The following is a 13265-nucleotide window of genomic DNA, read 5'->3' as shown; positions in this document are numbered from 1 at the left end:
AGCATTTAGACACTACACCATCTCAGGGTATCTAATCCTGGTCCTTCACCCTCCCCCAAACACGCAAATTGTCCCCATTTCTGCTTTCCGCTAAATCATTGTTTTTGTGACAGCCCTCGTCCCCATCCTGGGAGAAGATGTAATATTTGAAAGACTTTTTTTTTTTTTAATTTCCATAGACAAGAAATAGTTATCCATACGATTCCTGCTCTCAGTTTCCTGCCTCCCACGGGAAGGGAGCCACAAATGCCTTCTTTTCCCAAAGGACCATTTCCCATGGGGAAAAAAAGGGGAGGGGGGGAGGACTTACTGGGGAAAAAACCCACCTGAATGGTCAAAACCTTCTAAACTTAGTTGAATACTTTGGAGCTTTGTTTGATTGCTTTTGTTGGAATTTTCAGTGAAAACCCTGCTGAAACCGGGGATTTTAAACAGAGTGAAGATTTTATGTGAACACACCTCAGTCAAAAAGGAGATTTGGTGGTGTGTGTATTTACCTGCAGGCAAAGGCAGCAGCCAAACAGGTTGCGATGGATCGGGGACTTTAAAACCAGGCCCATAGCTACACCCTAAAGAAAATGAAAGATAAATCTTAGGCTGTAGGTCCTTTCTGCCTGCAGCCCTGCCCTTGACCAGGGCCCTGTACAAGGAAGGAGGTCTTTCCTTACTAGTATAAAAATAATAGTTTTTTTGAGTTTTCAGTGTTTCTTTATTCTAACATCAAATATATCAGCCATGGTCTGATACTTCGTATTACAGGTAATCTAAATAATACGCCGAAGGACAAAGATTTAATGAATACATGGTCTGAGAGTAGAAAGTGAGTGAACATCTCTGTCGTCCGATAGCATTTTAGGGACTCTTCAGTGCTTTCGATGGTTATCAGTAATTTAATCAGTAAGTGAGGATCCAGCCTGCACACTCTCCCTAATATTAAGCAGATTACAGCTTTAAAGATAACTCTTTTTAGGAAGAAATGGGGCGATTGATAGCTGCTATTTCAACAATTATGGCACCCTTAAAAATAAAAAAGGCAAGCACTGAAACACATCGAAACACAGGTCGGTTCCCCACCAGGCATCCCCCACCACATCATCCTGAGCTTGAGGTCCTCCCTCCACCAAATTTCCCGAGTGGCTCGGTGGGAAACGGTCCCAAAAACCCCGGCCCCGGTCCCCGGAGGGGCTGACATTTTCAGTAACCTTTTCTATAAGCCACAGCGGGCACTCTCCTCCGCCTGAGCATCCCTCCTCCTCCGGCGGCACGGGAGGAGCTGGGGGAGCCGGGGTGAGGGCAGGCAGCCGCGCCGCTCCCCGGTGCCCGCTCCAGCCCTGCCCGACCCGGAGCGCTCCCCGGCACCAGGCCGGGTCCTGCCGGTACCGAGCCAAGGCCCGAAACTCCCGGCTGATTTCCCAGGTTCCCGCCCGAGGGACTGCCTGCACTCCGGCTCTCTCAGCCAGTGCTGCCGAGTCGGTTAGCATCACTTAATGAACATCTCCGCCAATCCTGCCGAGACCTTTAAAGTGGGGCTTCTCCTTCCCGGGGGTATTTTTTTAATGCGATACTTAAGGCCAATCAAGGTTTAAAAAATATATTTCCACCTCTGCTGCGTTTGGAAACTCCGCCTAGATAAATAATCCCCAGGGACTGCGATTCGGGGACCCGGGATAGCTGATAACTGCTGATATGAAGGTGTATAGGGACGTTGCTCAGCTTACTTTTGCTTTAAGGCTCGGGCGGGGTGGAGGGCGTGGATGTGCTGTCCGTAGGCCAGAGAGCACAACGTGTCGATGCAGGCCGTCGGGATGATACGGATTGCCGGCAGAATTTCTGATAATTTTTTTTTTCACGTACAGTTTTATTCCAGTGGGTTTGTCTCTGCAGGGACAACCCCTCAGTCTACCTGTAGCAAGGGTCGGAGCCGTGATCTAAATTAAGGTAGTTATCATTGCCGGCTGTTAATGTCACGAGTAGTGTCCTTATTATATGGAGGGGGGTGGAAAAAGAAGAAAAAGGGTGGAAAAAAAGCAGAAAGGGAGCGGACACGCCCGAGTGCACACCCAGGCTCGCAGGCAGCTCTAATGAGGCGCGGGGGCTGAGCCAGGACCCTGTGCTTTCCCGGGGAGCCTCTCCTGGACGCGGCATCGGGTCCCACGGGGGTGGGGGCCGATCCTGGGGGCCCCGGTCTCTCTGCGGAGGCAAAGCCCGGCCCAGCCCGGCGGTAAAGCTCCTCCGGAGCGACGGGGCGGGGGGAAACCTGCCGGGGTCCCGGCCACGGATAAAACAACCGAGGGGGTGGGAAAAGGACTGAGGGGCCCCCTTGGAGCTGATCTCTCTCTCTCGGCGCTAGTGGCACAGAGCAAGGAGCCCCCAGGTCCTTCCCCAGCCAGGGACAAGCCGGTTCCCCCCGGACTGTGCTACTTCCCAAACACAGAGCCCAGCGTTCACAGCCGGAGAGGACGCAGAGTTGCTGGCGCTGGGCTGATTTCCCCGCCTCGGGTCACCCTTTAAAGGGTTAACACGGGGTTCCTGGGTCCACTTCGGTGTTGCCTTTTCTTTCTCTTCATCTCCCCTCCCAGCAGAGCTGCCAGCATCTCCCCATCCGGGCCAGTTTCTGGGGAACAAAGGCTGGGGACCTGGGGGACAACCACTCGCCCCTGCGAGCTGCTCTCGCTGCTCTTAATGAGGATTCATTTCTTTCGCCTACAGTCCTTGCTTTCATTATGGAGCCTGTCTCTCTCTGTTCATGGTCATTAGGTTGCAGCCCAGTAACTCCCTTGCTAGATCATGTGCACGCTTTTAACAAAAAAAAAAAGAAAAAGCAAGACCTTCAATAATATTAGTAATCATCATTATCATCATCATCATCATCATCATCATCATATGGCCGGTCTAAATTAGCTACCCATTAACACAGGCTTTCCACCCTTCCACCTCCCTCAAAGCAGAGGTCTTTCTCCATCAGCCCCTGTCCCGGGATGTGTTCGGGGGCTGCTGGCCGCCCCCCGAGCGGGGGCCCCGGCGGGGCAGGCAGGTCCCCTGCCCGCTGGGACGCGAAGGTCGCCGCCTTCTCACCCGCTCTCTAGGGAAGCCCGATGCTCATACCGAGGAGGTCTGGGTTTTGTTTGGGTTTTTTGTTTTGTTTTGGGTTTTGTTGTTTTTTTTTTTATCCCTGTCCGAAGTGGTTATTTGGGATCTTTCACTGAGCTGCTCAAATGACTGTTTTTGCCTGGCGGAGAGGACAGAGATGGATTGGAAGGAGAGTTCCTCAGCAACATTTATACATCATTCTTTCCTCTTCTCTGATTTTTTTCCTCTCCCTTTTTCCCCCTAAGCGGATCGGCAAATCAAACCTGGGTCTGTAAAGTGAAGCCGAAGAGTCTCCCCTTTTATTTTTTAAGTTTCTGCGGAGTGTCTCTGAACTCGTGAGTTTTGTCTGTGCTTTTATGTCTCCCCAGCTCTGTCGGGTTTTATGAAAATGAGCAGTATTGAAAGCTTTTCCATCCCGCTAGCTGTGAGCCTCACATAAATGATGTAAATGGCTCGAAGGGTTTTTTTCAAGTGAACTGTGTAGATCTGTGAAAATAATATCAGGGTTTTCCGTCAGAATGAGCTTAGCACTGTACTGAGGCGTACCATAATCTGACCCGACACCTCCGACCATCTGCGCTATCTATCTGCCTTCTGATTTACCAAATCTTCACAAGCAAAAGACAAATTGTACTTGATACTAAAGAAAAGACGGCGAGCCCCAGTCCAGCTCCATTTCTGCGGAGAAATGATTGGAGAAAATGTAAATCTGTTTAATTTCGGTCTACGGGCAACTAGCAAAGGAGCTTTCTTAAAGAAGGGAAGAAAGGAAAACAAACAAAAAAAAACAATAAGAAAAAAACAAAGAAGAAAAGGGAAGGGGAAAGAGACAATAACAAGATATCAAATTAAGAAGGGATTTCTTTGACAAGCATTCTGGGAAAAAAATGCATTGCAAAGAGCAGAGGAGAGAACATATTGAGCTTAATTCAAAATATATGCTGCCTTTCGGAGCATGGTCCCTAACGTTCCCGGGAAGAAATTGCCACTGAGCAGCTATATGTAGAATAAAGATTGGCTTCTTGATTCGCCCCCCCCCCCTTCTCTCCAGAAAACAAATCGTATCCTCACAGCTCAGAAAGTGATTTCATCCCTGCCCCGAGACGGCTGGAGGTTGCCTCTCTCCTCCAAAGGGCCGGCCGGGCTCTCACCTCGCCCCCAGCCCCGCGGTCACTCGCTCAGGGAGCTGGGGGGGGGGGGGAGGTGGAAAACCCTCGGGGAGTGATTACTACTAGGTGATCAATATTTCAAAAGATTCCTGAAATCTGCTTTAAGTCGCTGTCCTGACCTACAAATGACTTCTCACTCCCCGCGACTATTCTCGGCGTCTATTCAGCCGAAAACAATACGGGTTTAAATGTTAAAAAAAAAAAAAAATTAAATTATAAAGCTTTAGTTGTACAGAGAAGGGCGCTGGGCTCTTTGCAGGTAATTCCTCGTTTTAACAGAGGTGGGAAGTCACCTATAGGGGGAAGGAGGAGAGTTTTCCCCTAAATCTCGGCTCTTCTTGCCGTCTTGCCGCTGCATCCATTGTCACTAACACTCACTCCCAGCACCGCTGTCCCTGTTACGCAGCCGGTTTTTTATCTGATTTCTCAGCTCTGCCTCATCCCCCTCTCCGACCACGGGTGCACCGAGCTCTGTGCGTGCAGCCCCGGGACCGAACCCCACAGCTTTACCGGGGAGGCTGTAGGGGGGTCCCGGCCATCCCATGGCGGGGGCCGCTCCCTCCAACTTTCCGGCAGCAAACCTCAGCGGGTGCCCCCCTCCCCTCCTCCTTCTCCGCCTTGCAGCCCGCTGCCCCCGGGGCGGGTGAGCTGCTCTGCCCCTGCCCGGAGCGGAGGGGCAGGGCGGAGGGGTCGCTGTCCCCGGGGAGAGGGACGGGACGGGACGGGACGGGGAGCCCCGGGGAACCGGGGCGGGGGAGCCGGGGCGGGGAGCCGGGGCGGGGAGGTGCTGCCGGCCGGCGGCGCGGGGCCTTCCTCCGTGATTGGCAGCGGCTGACAGTGAGTGGCAGCCCCGCCATGGAAACCCGGGAGCCAATCTGCCGAGCCCGGCAGCAAATCAGCCGCTCCCGCAGCAGCGCGGCGGCGGCGCGGAGCTGGGCTTGTGCCTTTTCTTTTTTCCTTTTTTTTTCCTCCTTTTTTTCCTTTTTTTTTTTTTCCCTTCCCTCCCTCCCCCCACGCCCGCCCTCCCCCCCCCGCTCCATCCTCCTCCGCCTCGCCCCTGCCCACCGCCCCCAGTCGCCGGAGCCGCCGAGCGCTCCCCATCGCCTCTCCGCCCTCCACCGTCCCTCCCGCGGCAGCTCCAGCCGGCGCCGGAGTAGGCAGAACCGGAGCGAGGGGCGGCCGCCGGGGCCGCTGCCCGCTTCCCCGCCGCGGGGGTGTGCGCGGCGGCGGCGGGCATCGCCTGGGGGTGCGCGGAGCGCGGAGCGGAGCCCGGCGCCGCCTCCATGTTCCAGCTGCCCATCCTCAATTTCAGCCCGCAGCAGGTGGCCGGGGTATGCGAGACCCTGGAGGAGAGCGGGGACATCGAGCGCCTGGGGCGCTTCCTCTGGTCCCTGCCCGTGGCCCCCGCGGCCTGCGAGGCCCTCAACAAGAACGAGTCGGTGCTGAGAGCCCGGGCCATCGTGGCCTTCCACACGGGGAACTACCGGGAGCTCTACCACATCCTGGAGAACCACAAGTTCACCAAGGAGTCCCACGCCAAACTGCAAGCCCTCTGGCTGGAAGCGCACTACCAGGAGGCGGAGAAGCTGCGGGGCCGACCCCTGGGGCCGGTGGACAAGTACCGGGTGAGGAAGAAGTTCCCGCTGCCCCGCACCATCTGGGACGGCGAGCAGAAGACACATTGCTTCAAGGAGCGGACGAGGCATTTGCTGCGGGAGTGGTACCTGCAGGACCCTTACCCCAACCCCAGCAAAAAGCGGGAACTGGCTCAGGCCACGGGACTTACCCCCACGCAAGTGGGCAACTGGTTCAAAAACCGCAGGCAAAGGGACAGGGCAGCAGCCGCGAAGAACAGGTAAGGTGCTGCCCGTCCCGTCGGGGCGCAGGGCCCCCCGCCACCACCTTAGGGAGGCTTCGCCCCTGCCCGCCGGGGCCGGGGGGCTGCGGGGGCCGGTACGGGGCTGCCGGCAGAGGCACCGGCGCTGCTCGCCAGCCCCGCCTCGGGGGACGGGGAGACGTAGCCCGGGAAGTTTCTTCCCGGGAAATACAGCGAGATCAAGTAGGAGCAGCGGGAAAACCCTACGGCTTTTTTTTTTTTTTAATTATTTTTAATGGGGAGAGGGAGAGACACCGCCCGGGCGCGGCGGCCGGCGAAGCTGCCGTGACCCCGGCACGACCTGGCGGCAGAAGGACCGCATTCAGCGGCGTATAAGGGGAGAGAACCCCCCCTTCAAAGTTTTGCCCGGACGTATAAATACCTATTTCATACATGTCCATCTGGAGCAGAGCCGGCAATGCCCCTCTGCGGGCCCTGCTCCGTTGCAGAGAGCCGCCTTGCCCTAAACCTCCGCCGGCACCAGGCGGGAACGTTTCTTGGGTAATTGTCTTATTTCTCTTCTCCTCTCTTTTTTTTTTTTTTTTTTTAATCTTAAAGAACAAAATCGCGGCTTTAAATGAGCGGTGTTACCCCGACACTAGGGACACAAGCAGACGCCCCGGCAAGCGGGGAATGGAGCAGAGTCTCCCCGTTATCTCCTCTCCGGGAGCCCGGGGCGGTCGCTCCCGCTCGTCACCCCGCCGGCCCCTGCGCACAGCCGGGCGGCCGCACGTCGGGGGAAGGGGTGCTGTCACCCGCAGCCCCTTTTCATCGGCGGAGAGGGAAGATGTAAGGCCTGCTGGAGGGGAACCGCCGCCCGGGAGATGCTGCGGGCAGTTACCGACCCCTCGGATGAGGCCCGGTTTGGGGACAGGCCGCGGAGGGCAGCCGCCCCCCCCCGCCCCGGGTGTGCCGGCCGAGGAGCGGGGCTGGCCCTGGGGTGGGCAGCCAACCTCTCAGGCAGAGTCGCCAGACTGGGATAACTGGTGTGAGCTGGAGGTGGGGGCAAGCGGCGTGGGGATGCGGGTCGGGGGAGTGCCTGGGGGGTTGAGGGGGAAGCGGGGGGCTGCCGGGGGGGTCCCCGGGTCGCGGAGGGCCGGGCGGTGATGCTGTGTGTGCCGGTTCCTTGCAGGCTACAGCAGCAGGTCCTCACGCAGGGCTCGGTGCGCTCGCTGCAAGCGGAGGAGGAGAGCGGCGGGGAGGCGGTGGGGGCCGCCTCCAGCCCCGCAGCCAGCCTCTCCAGCAAAGCGGCCACCTCCGCCATCTCCATCACATCCAGCGACAGTGAATGTGACATCTGACACCACCGCCATGACAAACCGGGGGGAGCGGGAGGTCCAGCTAACCGGTGCCTGCCTGCCTGCCTGCCGACACGGCCGGAGCAGCTGGGCTTGCAATGGCCCGGCCGCCGTCGCCAAAGCCGGGGTACGGGGCTCTCCCCAGCCACACGCCGCCCGCCCGCGCCTCCCTCCCAGTCCCGCAGCAGACTGCATTAAAAAACGTGATAAAAGTCGTTGTCGCCTTTATTTCGAAGGATTTGCAGAATTGATGCCTGAAAAAAAATAATTAAAGTCCAGAAAACATAAAAAAAAAAAAAAAAGAAAACAAAAAACCCGAATGCCAAGTTGCAAAATGTCTGAGCGCCTGCCCTTATCCCGCGGGGATGTTTCATGTTGAAAAGACGCTGTTCTTTTGGTTGGGTTTTGCTTTACTTTAAAGGGTTTTTTTATATATATATATATATAATGTTTATTTACTTATTTAAGGGATTGCTATGGTAGATTTTTTCTATTATTATTATTAATTATTATTATTATTTTTGGCTTGTTCTCTATGTGCACAGGTGACTTGTAGAGCATGTGCAGGACGAAACTGTATGAAGCAGCCTAAAACCATAATAAAATATTTGGTGAACGACCCTCGCATCTGCTTTGAAATGACGGTGTCGGTCTCAAGCCCGCCAGTTTACGCAGAGCAGATCTCCGAGGCCACGGGTATTTCAGCATCAGCTCGGCAGGAACCGAAATAGCCGGGTCCCCGGGACCGGGGGTGATGTCTTTGCGAGGCAGGGAGCCGGGGGGAGCCGGGCTGAAGCGAGGGGAGCGGGGCCGGAGCTGGCGGAGGATGCGGGTGCCCGGGGAAGGGAAGGAGAAGGCATTGCTGCAGCTTCTCCTCTCCCAAGGGCTGAGGCTTTGGGGATTATCGGCGGCGAATTTTCGGACAGGGACGAGGGAAAAGGAAGGGAAAACAAAAAAGGAAAAAAAAAACAAACAAAAAAAAAAGGAGGAGAGAAATGGTTGGGGACAGCGCAGCCGGGGAAGCCCTCACCTGGCAAATGCAAGGAGAAGATGGGGAATGAACAGCTCTCCATGCCCGGGAAGGGCCGGATCGGGGGCGAAATAACACCAAATCCCGGCCCTGCGATGTGCCAGGGGCTGTCCCCTCCATTCGCCTCCCTCCTTTTGTTTTGCGGCGGTTTCGCTGGAGGAGACCAAACGCCAGGTCTAAGGAGCGCGCTAAGCTTTTTCCCCCAGCAGAAGGATTTTATATTATACAATTTGACATTGATCTTTAAATCGCCTGAGCTGTGCTTTTTTTGTCTGCTCGGTCTCATCGCGTTTACTTCCCTGTCCTCAGAGAGATGCCTCCTCAGTAAGCTGATTGCTCGGCTCGTTTTATTTAGCAGCCGAAGCCTTGCATCGGGGGAAGCCGGGCAGAGCTAACCCGCAGCGGCTGCGAGCAATGCCCCGGCTCCTGCTCGGCTCCGGCTCCCCTGCAAAGGCACGGAGGCGGCCGGGGGGGCCGTGGGGGTGGGCACGGGGGCCATTTCAGCTCCGTGATAGATTAATTTAATCTTGCTGCCTTTTATCCAGAGGTATATTCCTGCCTCGGCGATGGCTTTCCCCCCTCTGCCTAAGTTTGCATTTAAAGCCTGAAAGGCGTTGGCACCGCCGATGTCTAAATTTACGTTTCATCCCCAATGCATGTGCCTTGCTTTTCCTTACAGACCATCACAGGGACGGGGCAGGTAGCAGGTATTTATTAGCTGGTTTTTAAGTCCATTTACAAGCCACTATTTCCCTGGCGGGGTGTAATTCAGGGTGTCGGGAGCTGTGTTTTGCCAGAGCAGCAGATGGCAGGGCCGGGGAGCGGGGGGGTTTCCAGCTCCCTTTAGGGGGTACCCACCTGCGGGGGGGCCTGGAGCGCACCTTGCACCCCAACCCTCTGCCAGGTTTGTTGCCTCTTAAACCCCAGCGGGTTTGTGCCCGACAGAGCCGTGCGAGCGGATCCTGGTTTTGCTACTCAAACCTCAAACGAGGTGGGGATTTTGCCTCGGTTTTGGAGTTGGTGGGTTCGCTGGCGGGCAGCGCTTCCCACCCACGAGTGTTCTGGGGGGAGCAAAAGCCGTTTTCCCCCCTCAAAACGGAACGGAATCGGCTGAAACACACCGTGTGTTTTCTTTCCTTCGCCGGGAATCGGTGAAGCGGATTGCAATTTCTCCATTGGCTTCTGCTGGCGTTTATTGTGGGGAATTAAAGCTTTCGAAAAGACACAGAGAGAGGTGGAGAATTATATGAATATACACGCTCAGCCTCTGATAACGTGGAATGACTTTCTAACTAAAAAAGCTGGAATTTGGACAATAGGCAACGGCGTGAATATTATATATTTCGACAAAGGGTTTAAGTGGTCTGAAGGACGCTGGATCTCCCGAGTGGGCTATGGAGGGACCCTCCCGAGGATGCCCCGTGCCCCCAGCAGCAGCGAGGGCACAAAACCTTCCCCTTCTGAAAGAGCGGAGCGGAGCACGGAGCCACCCTGAGAAGAGCAGCCCCGGTCCCCGGGCTTGCTCGGTGTGGGAGGATCAGGAGAGCTGAGCGTCTCCCAGCCCCGCTTATTCACCGCCGGAGCTCCGCAGGGACCGGGGCCGTGGGGCTGTACGGATAAGACCCACGGAAGAAAAACGCTTTCCCACCCACCCCTTTTTTTTTTTCCTTCTGCCCTTTCCCTTCCCGCATTGAAAGGGAATGCCCTTCCCCTGGCATTTTCAGCAGGTTTTTTTTGTTTGTTTGTTTGTTTTTTTCTAAAGATCAGCCCAAGCCATCGCCCTCCCGAGCCTTCGGCTGTTTTAAAAATAATAATAATAATCGGGGAAGAGGGAGGGAGCTTGTATTTACATTAAACAAAACGCTCAGAAAAGGGTCGCTAAAAAGTCTGCCTTGACCCCTCTCTCTCCGGTTTAACAAAGAAGGAAAATATTGTATCAAAAGTGAAGTGAATGAGGAGGGCGGAGAAGAGAAACGGCTTTTCCTCTATTCAGCTGGGGGGGGTGGGGGAAGAAATGTTTGAATATTTCCGTTTCTTTTGAGAAGCGGGGCAGCCCCGGGCAGGGCTGAATGGGAAAGTCTTGTAAGCGGGCTGGGAGGCTGTCAAACTGCTCAGAGTAATCACTGCTAATGAAGGGGTCTCCAGCCCTCCCTGGGACAAAGGATGCTTACGAGTGCTCGCCGGGGCTGAATAGCTAATAAGTTTGCAAGGGGGAAAAATGAGTGAGCTGTCCGTAAATTGATTTTGCAAGAGAAAAAAAAAAAAAAAAAGGAAAGCAAAAGGCTTGCAGGTTGGGGAGAGCCTGGCCCCGGTGCAGCAGGGGACAGAAGGCCCACTTATCCGGGATGCATTGTCCCAGCCCCAGCGCTGCAGAGGAGGGCTGCTGCTGTTTGCGCTGGAAACCGGTGTGGAGGGAGGGCTGAGGGATACAGGAACCTTGGAAAAGCCACACTGGTCTTTCCAGGCCAGGAGTGCTGCCCCAGCTGCTGCCTGGCACACGCGAGTGCTCCCCACACGTCCATCTCTGTGCTCCAGTTTGCAAGAGCCTTGCTGAGCACTCATCCTGGCCCCCAGCCCGATCCCACAGAAGGGAGCGACTGTTCCCTAATTGTCCTGCCACCCCCTTTTGCTCCTTATCTAACCATGGCATTTTCTTTGCAGAACAGAAGAAGGGTGGTTGTCCGGAAAGCTGTTGAATATTTCACCACCACCAGCACCCGGCTTGGCTGGGAGGGTTCCTTTACAACGGATCCGCTTTGGCTTGCTGGCCTGGGAGCTGCGGGGGTATCGGAGGTTAGAAAGGAGGCTGGGTTCATTGGGAAGCACCCTTGTGTGACAATAAGACCATGTAGCTCATAGCTGGGGGAAACATGAGAGTGAGCTGCATTTTGGACCTTTCACGCATCCAATTAAAGGCTTGGGAGGATCAGACTCTATCGCAGATCCAGTTACCCCTGGCCGATGCAGGGGTAATACCATGAGAGAGAGTGTAACACTCCCCAGCGATGTCTGTACCTGCCTCTCAGCAACACCAGGCACTGGCTTTTTTATATTCATATTATTTCTTTCTTTTCCAGGAGAAGATCCAAATGTTCTTGCTGGAAGGGAGGGTGGAAGTGTGGGAGGCCAAAGGGAAAGGGCACTGTGGGGTGCAGAAGCTGCCAAACTTTGAACTGTCCTCTCCCTTGTCCCCTCCCCAAGGCCACCCCGCAGCCCCAGCACCCACAAAGGACCCTGAACCTTGGGCTGACCTTGGCTTGCCCCCCCCCCCCCAGGGGGGCCCAGAGAGTGAGACCTAGCTGGGAATCAAGTGAAAGAACATGACCATCTTAGATCCCCCAAGGGATACAGCACTTTGCACTCTATTGGCATTTATTCTTAGTAGCGGGGTGACGGATAAAGCCCTTGGATTTCTGTTCCCTTCTGTTTCAGGACAGGCTGCAAGACCCCCAGAAAAAGGCCAGGAAATGGCTCCCCTCCCTTCATTACTTGCTACATTCAGTCTAAGCCCCCCGCCAAATGCAGAAATTCCCTAGAGAGCCCATTTTAACCTTGCTACCTTCTGATCTGTGACATGGACCTCTCTGGCACACACTTTGCCCCGCAAGAAATATGGTTTGGAGGGAAGTTTCCGGCTTCAAACGTTATAAAAGCAAAGTGGGTTCACATATTTGTCCACTCTGCCTCTTCCCAGAGGTAGGGGGGAGGCACCGTGGCCCCACAACCCTCCACACTTCGTTAGTTGTCCCCTTACACTTAGCAGAGTTGGTGCCACTCCATCCTGCTGGACTCAGCCCCGGGACATGAGCCCTCAGCACCGCTTCCACTCTTTCTGTCCCAGAAAGCATAAAAATGGTGCCAATCACCCAGTGCTTCCCCTCACAGACTCTTCTTGCGCTGCATAAAGTAAAACCCAAGGGGGATTTCTTGCATCTTGGGATTGCCCCATAGCGCTCAGCTAAACCCCCACTGTGGCTTTCCCCACCATGACCCACGCAAATGGCATGGGTGGGATGGGACCTGCGCCCTCTCCACTTATGGCTGGGGGAAAAGTGTCTCCTTTCCAGCAATGGCAAAGGAGGGGCTTGGTGGGACCTCCAGGACTCCCTGCGCACTGTGCCTATCCCAAGCCAAATAAAGATGGAGATGGTGTCAGACAAGACTGGGAGCTTGCTATCCCCAAAATCTGTATTTGCAGCTCACCCTCAGACAACCAGGACAGCCTTGTTGGGAGGGTGTCCACATGGAGACCAGGCTCATTGGGTGGTCTCTTTCCCCCAACATGCCTTCAGCCAGCACAGACTCCTGCCTGGAAAAAATCTGGCAGGTTTTTAGCTTTTTAATGTCACAGTAGAGACCTGTCATGGAGCAGGCAGCCACTTTGCCATGTCTGCACTATTAAATGACATGTCCTGGCACTGCTGCCCACTGGTGCAGGCCCTGCTGCATGCTTTTCAGCCCTCTCACCCTCCAAATAGGGTGGCTGTGTCCATAGTGCCGATGGGAAAGGCTCCACACCCTGTGCTGGCTATTGAGCCATTCCCCGGGGACAGTGTGGGTCAGCTCTGCCTGGTCTGAGGCAATCCGTGACAGGGACTCTTCTAACGTTTTAATAGGATGAGTGATGAACCTCAGTGCCCTTATACGTTTTAATGTACAGATACAGCTGGCCTAAATCACTTGAGACATCCCAAACAGCCTAAAGGATTTAGACACATCTCTTTATTTCCATTTAAAGCTGTTCCTCCTGATACTTTTTGTTTGTTTGTTATTTGTTAACAGTCCAATATAAAACAAAGATG

General features: G+C 55.0%; 1 protein-coding gene across 1 annotated transcript; it reads left to right on the top strand.

Annotated features, from left to right (window-relative positions):
* Positions 1-5308: 5308 nt before the first annotated feature.
* On the top strand, positions 5309-7683 carry SIX6 (SIX homeobox 6). Its single transcript, XM_052783471.1, has 2 exons — positions 5309-6114; positions 7268-7683. Exons 1-2 carry the CDS (start codon positions 5543-5545, stop codon positions 7434-7436), a joined length of 741 nt encoding a protein of 246 aa, XP_052639431.1. The 5' UTR covers positions 5309-5542; the 3' UTR covers positions 7437-7683.
* The last annotated feature ends 5582 nt before the right edge of the window (positions 7684-13265 follow it).

This window comes from Harpia harpyja, chromosome 3 (assembly GCF_026419915.1).
Source record: "Harpia harpyja isolate bHarHar1 chromosome 3, bHarHar1 primary haplotype, whole genome shotgun sequence".
Classification (NCBI taxonomy): domain Eukaryota; kingdom Metazoa; phylum Chordata; class Aves; order Accipitriformes; family Accipitridae; genus Harpia; species Harpia harpyja.
The sequence above is the reverse complement of the archived record's forward strand: the minus strand, read 5'-3'. Positions and strand labels throughout refer to the sequence as shown.

What these genes read in the sequence shown, in the direction of transcription:
- SIX6 (XM_052783471.1), top strand. Translation starts at nt 5,543, where the DNA reads ATGTTCCAGCTGCCCATCCTCAATTTCAGCCCGCAGCAGGTGGCCGGG. An exon ending in GCAGCAGCCGCGAAGAACAG is followed by an intron (nt 6,115 to 7,267) that starts GTAAGGTGCTGC and finishes GGTTCCTTGCAG; the next exon opens with GCTACAGCAGCAGGTCCTCA.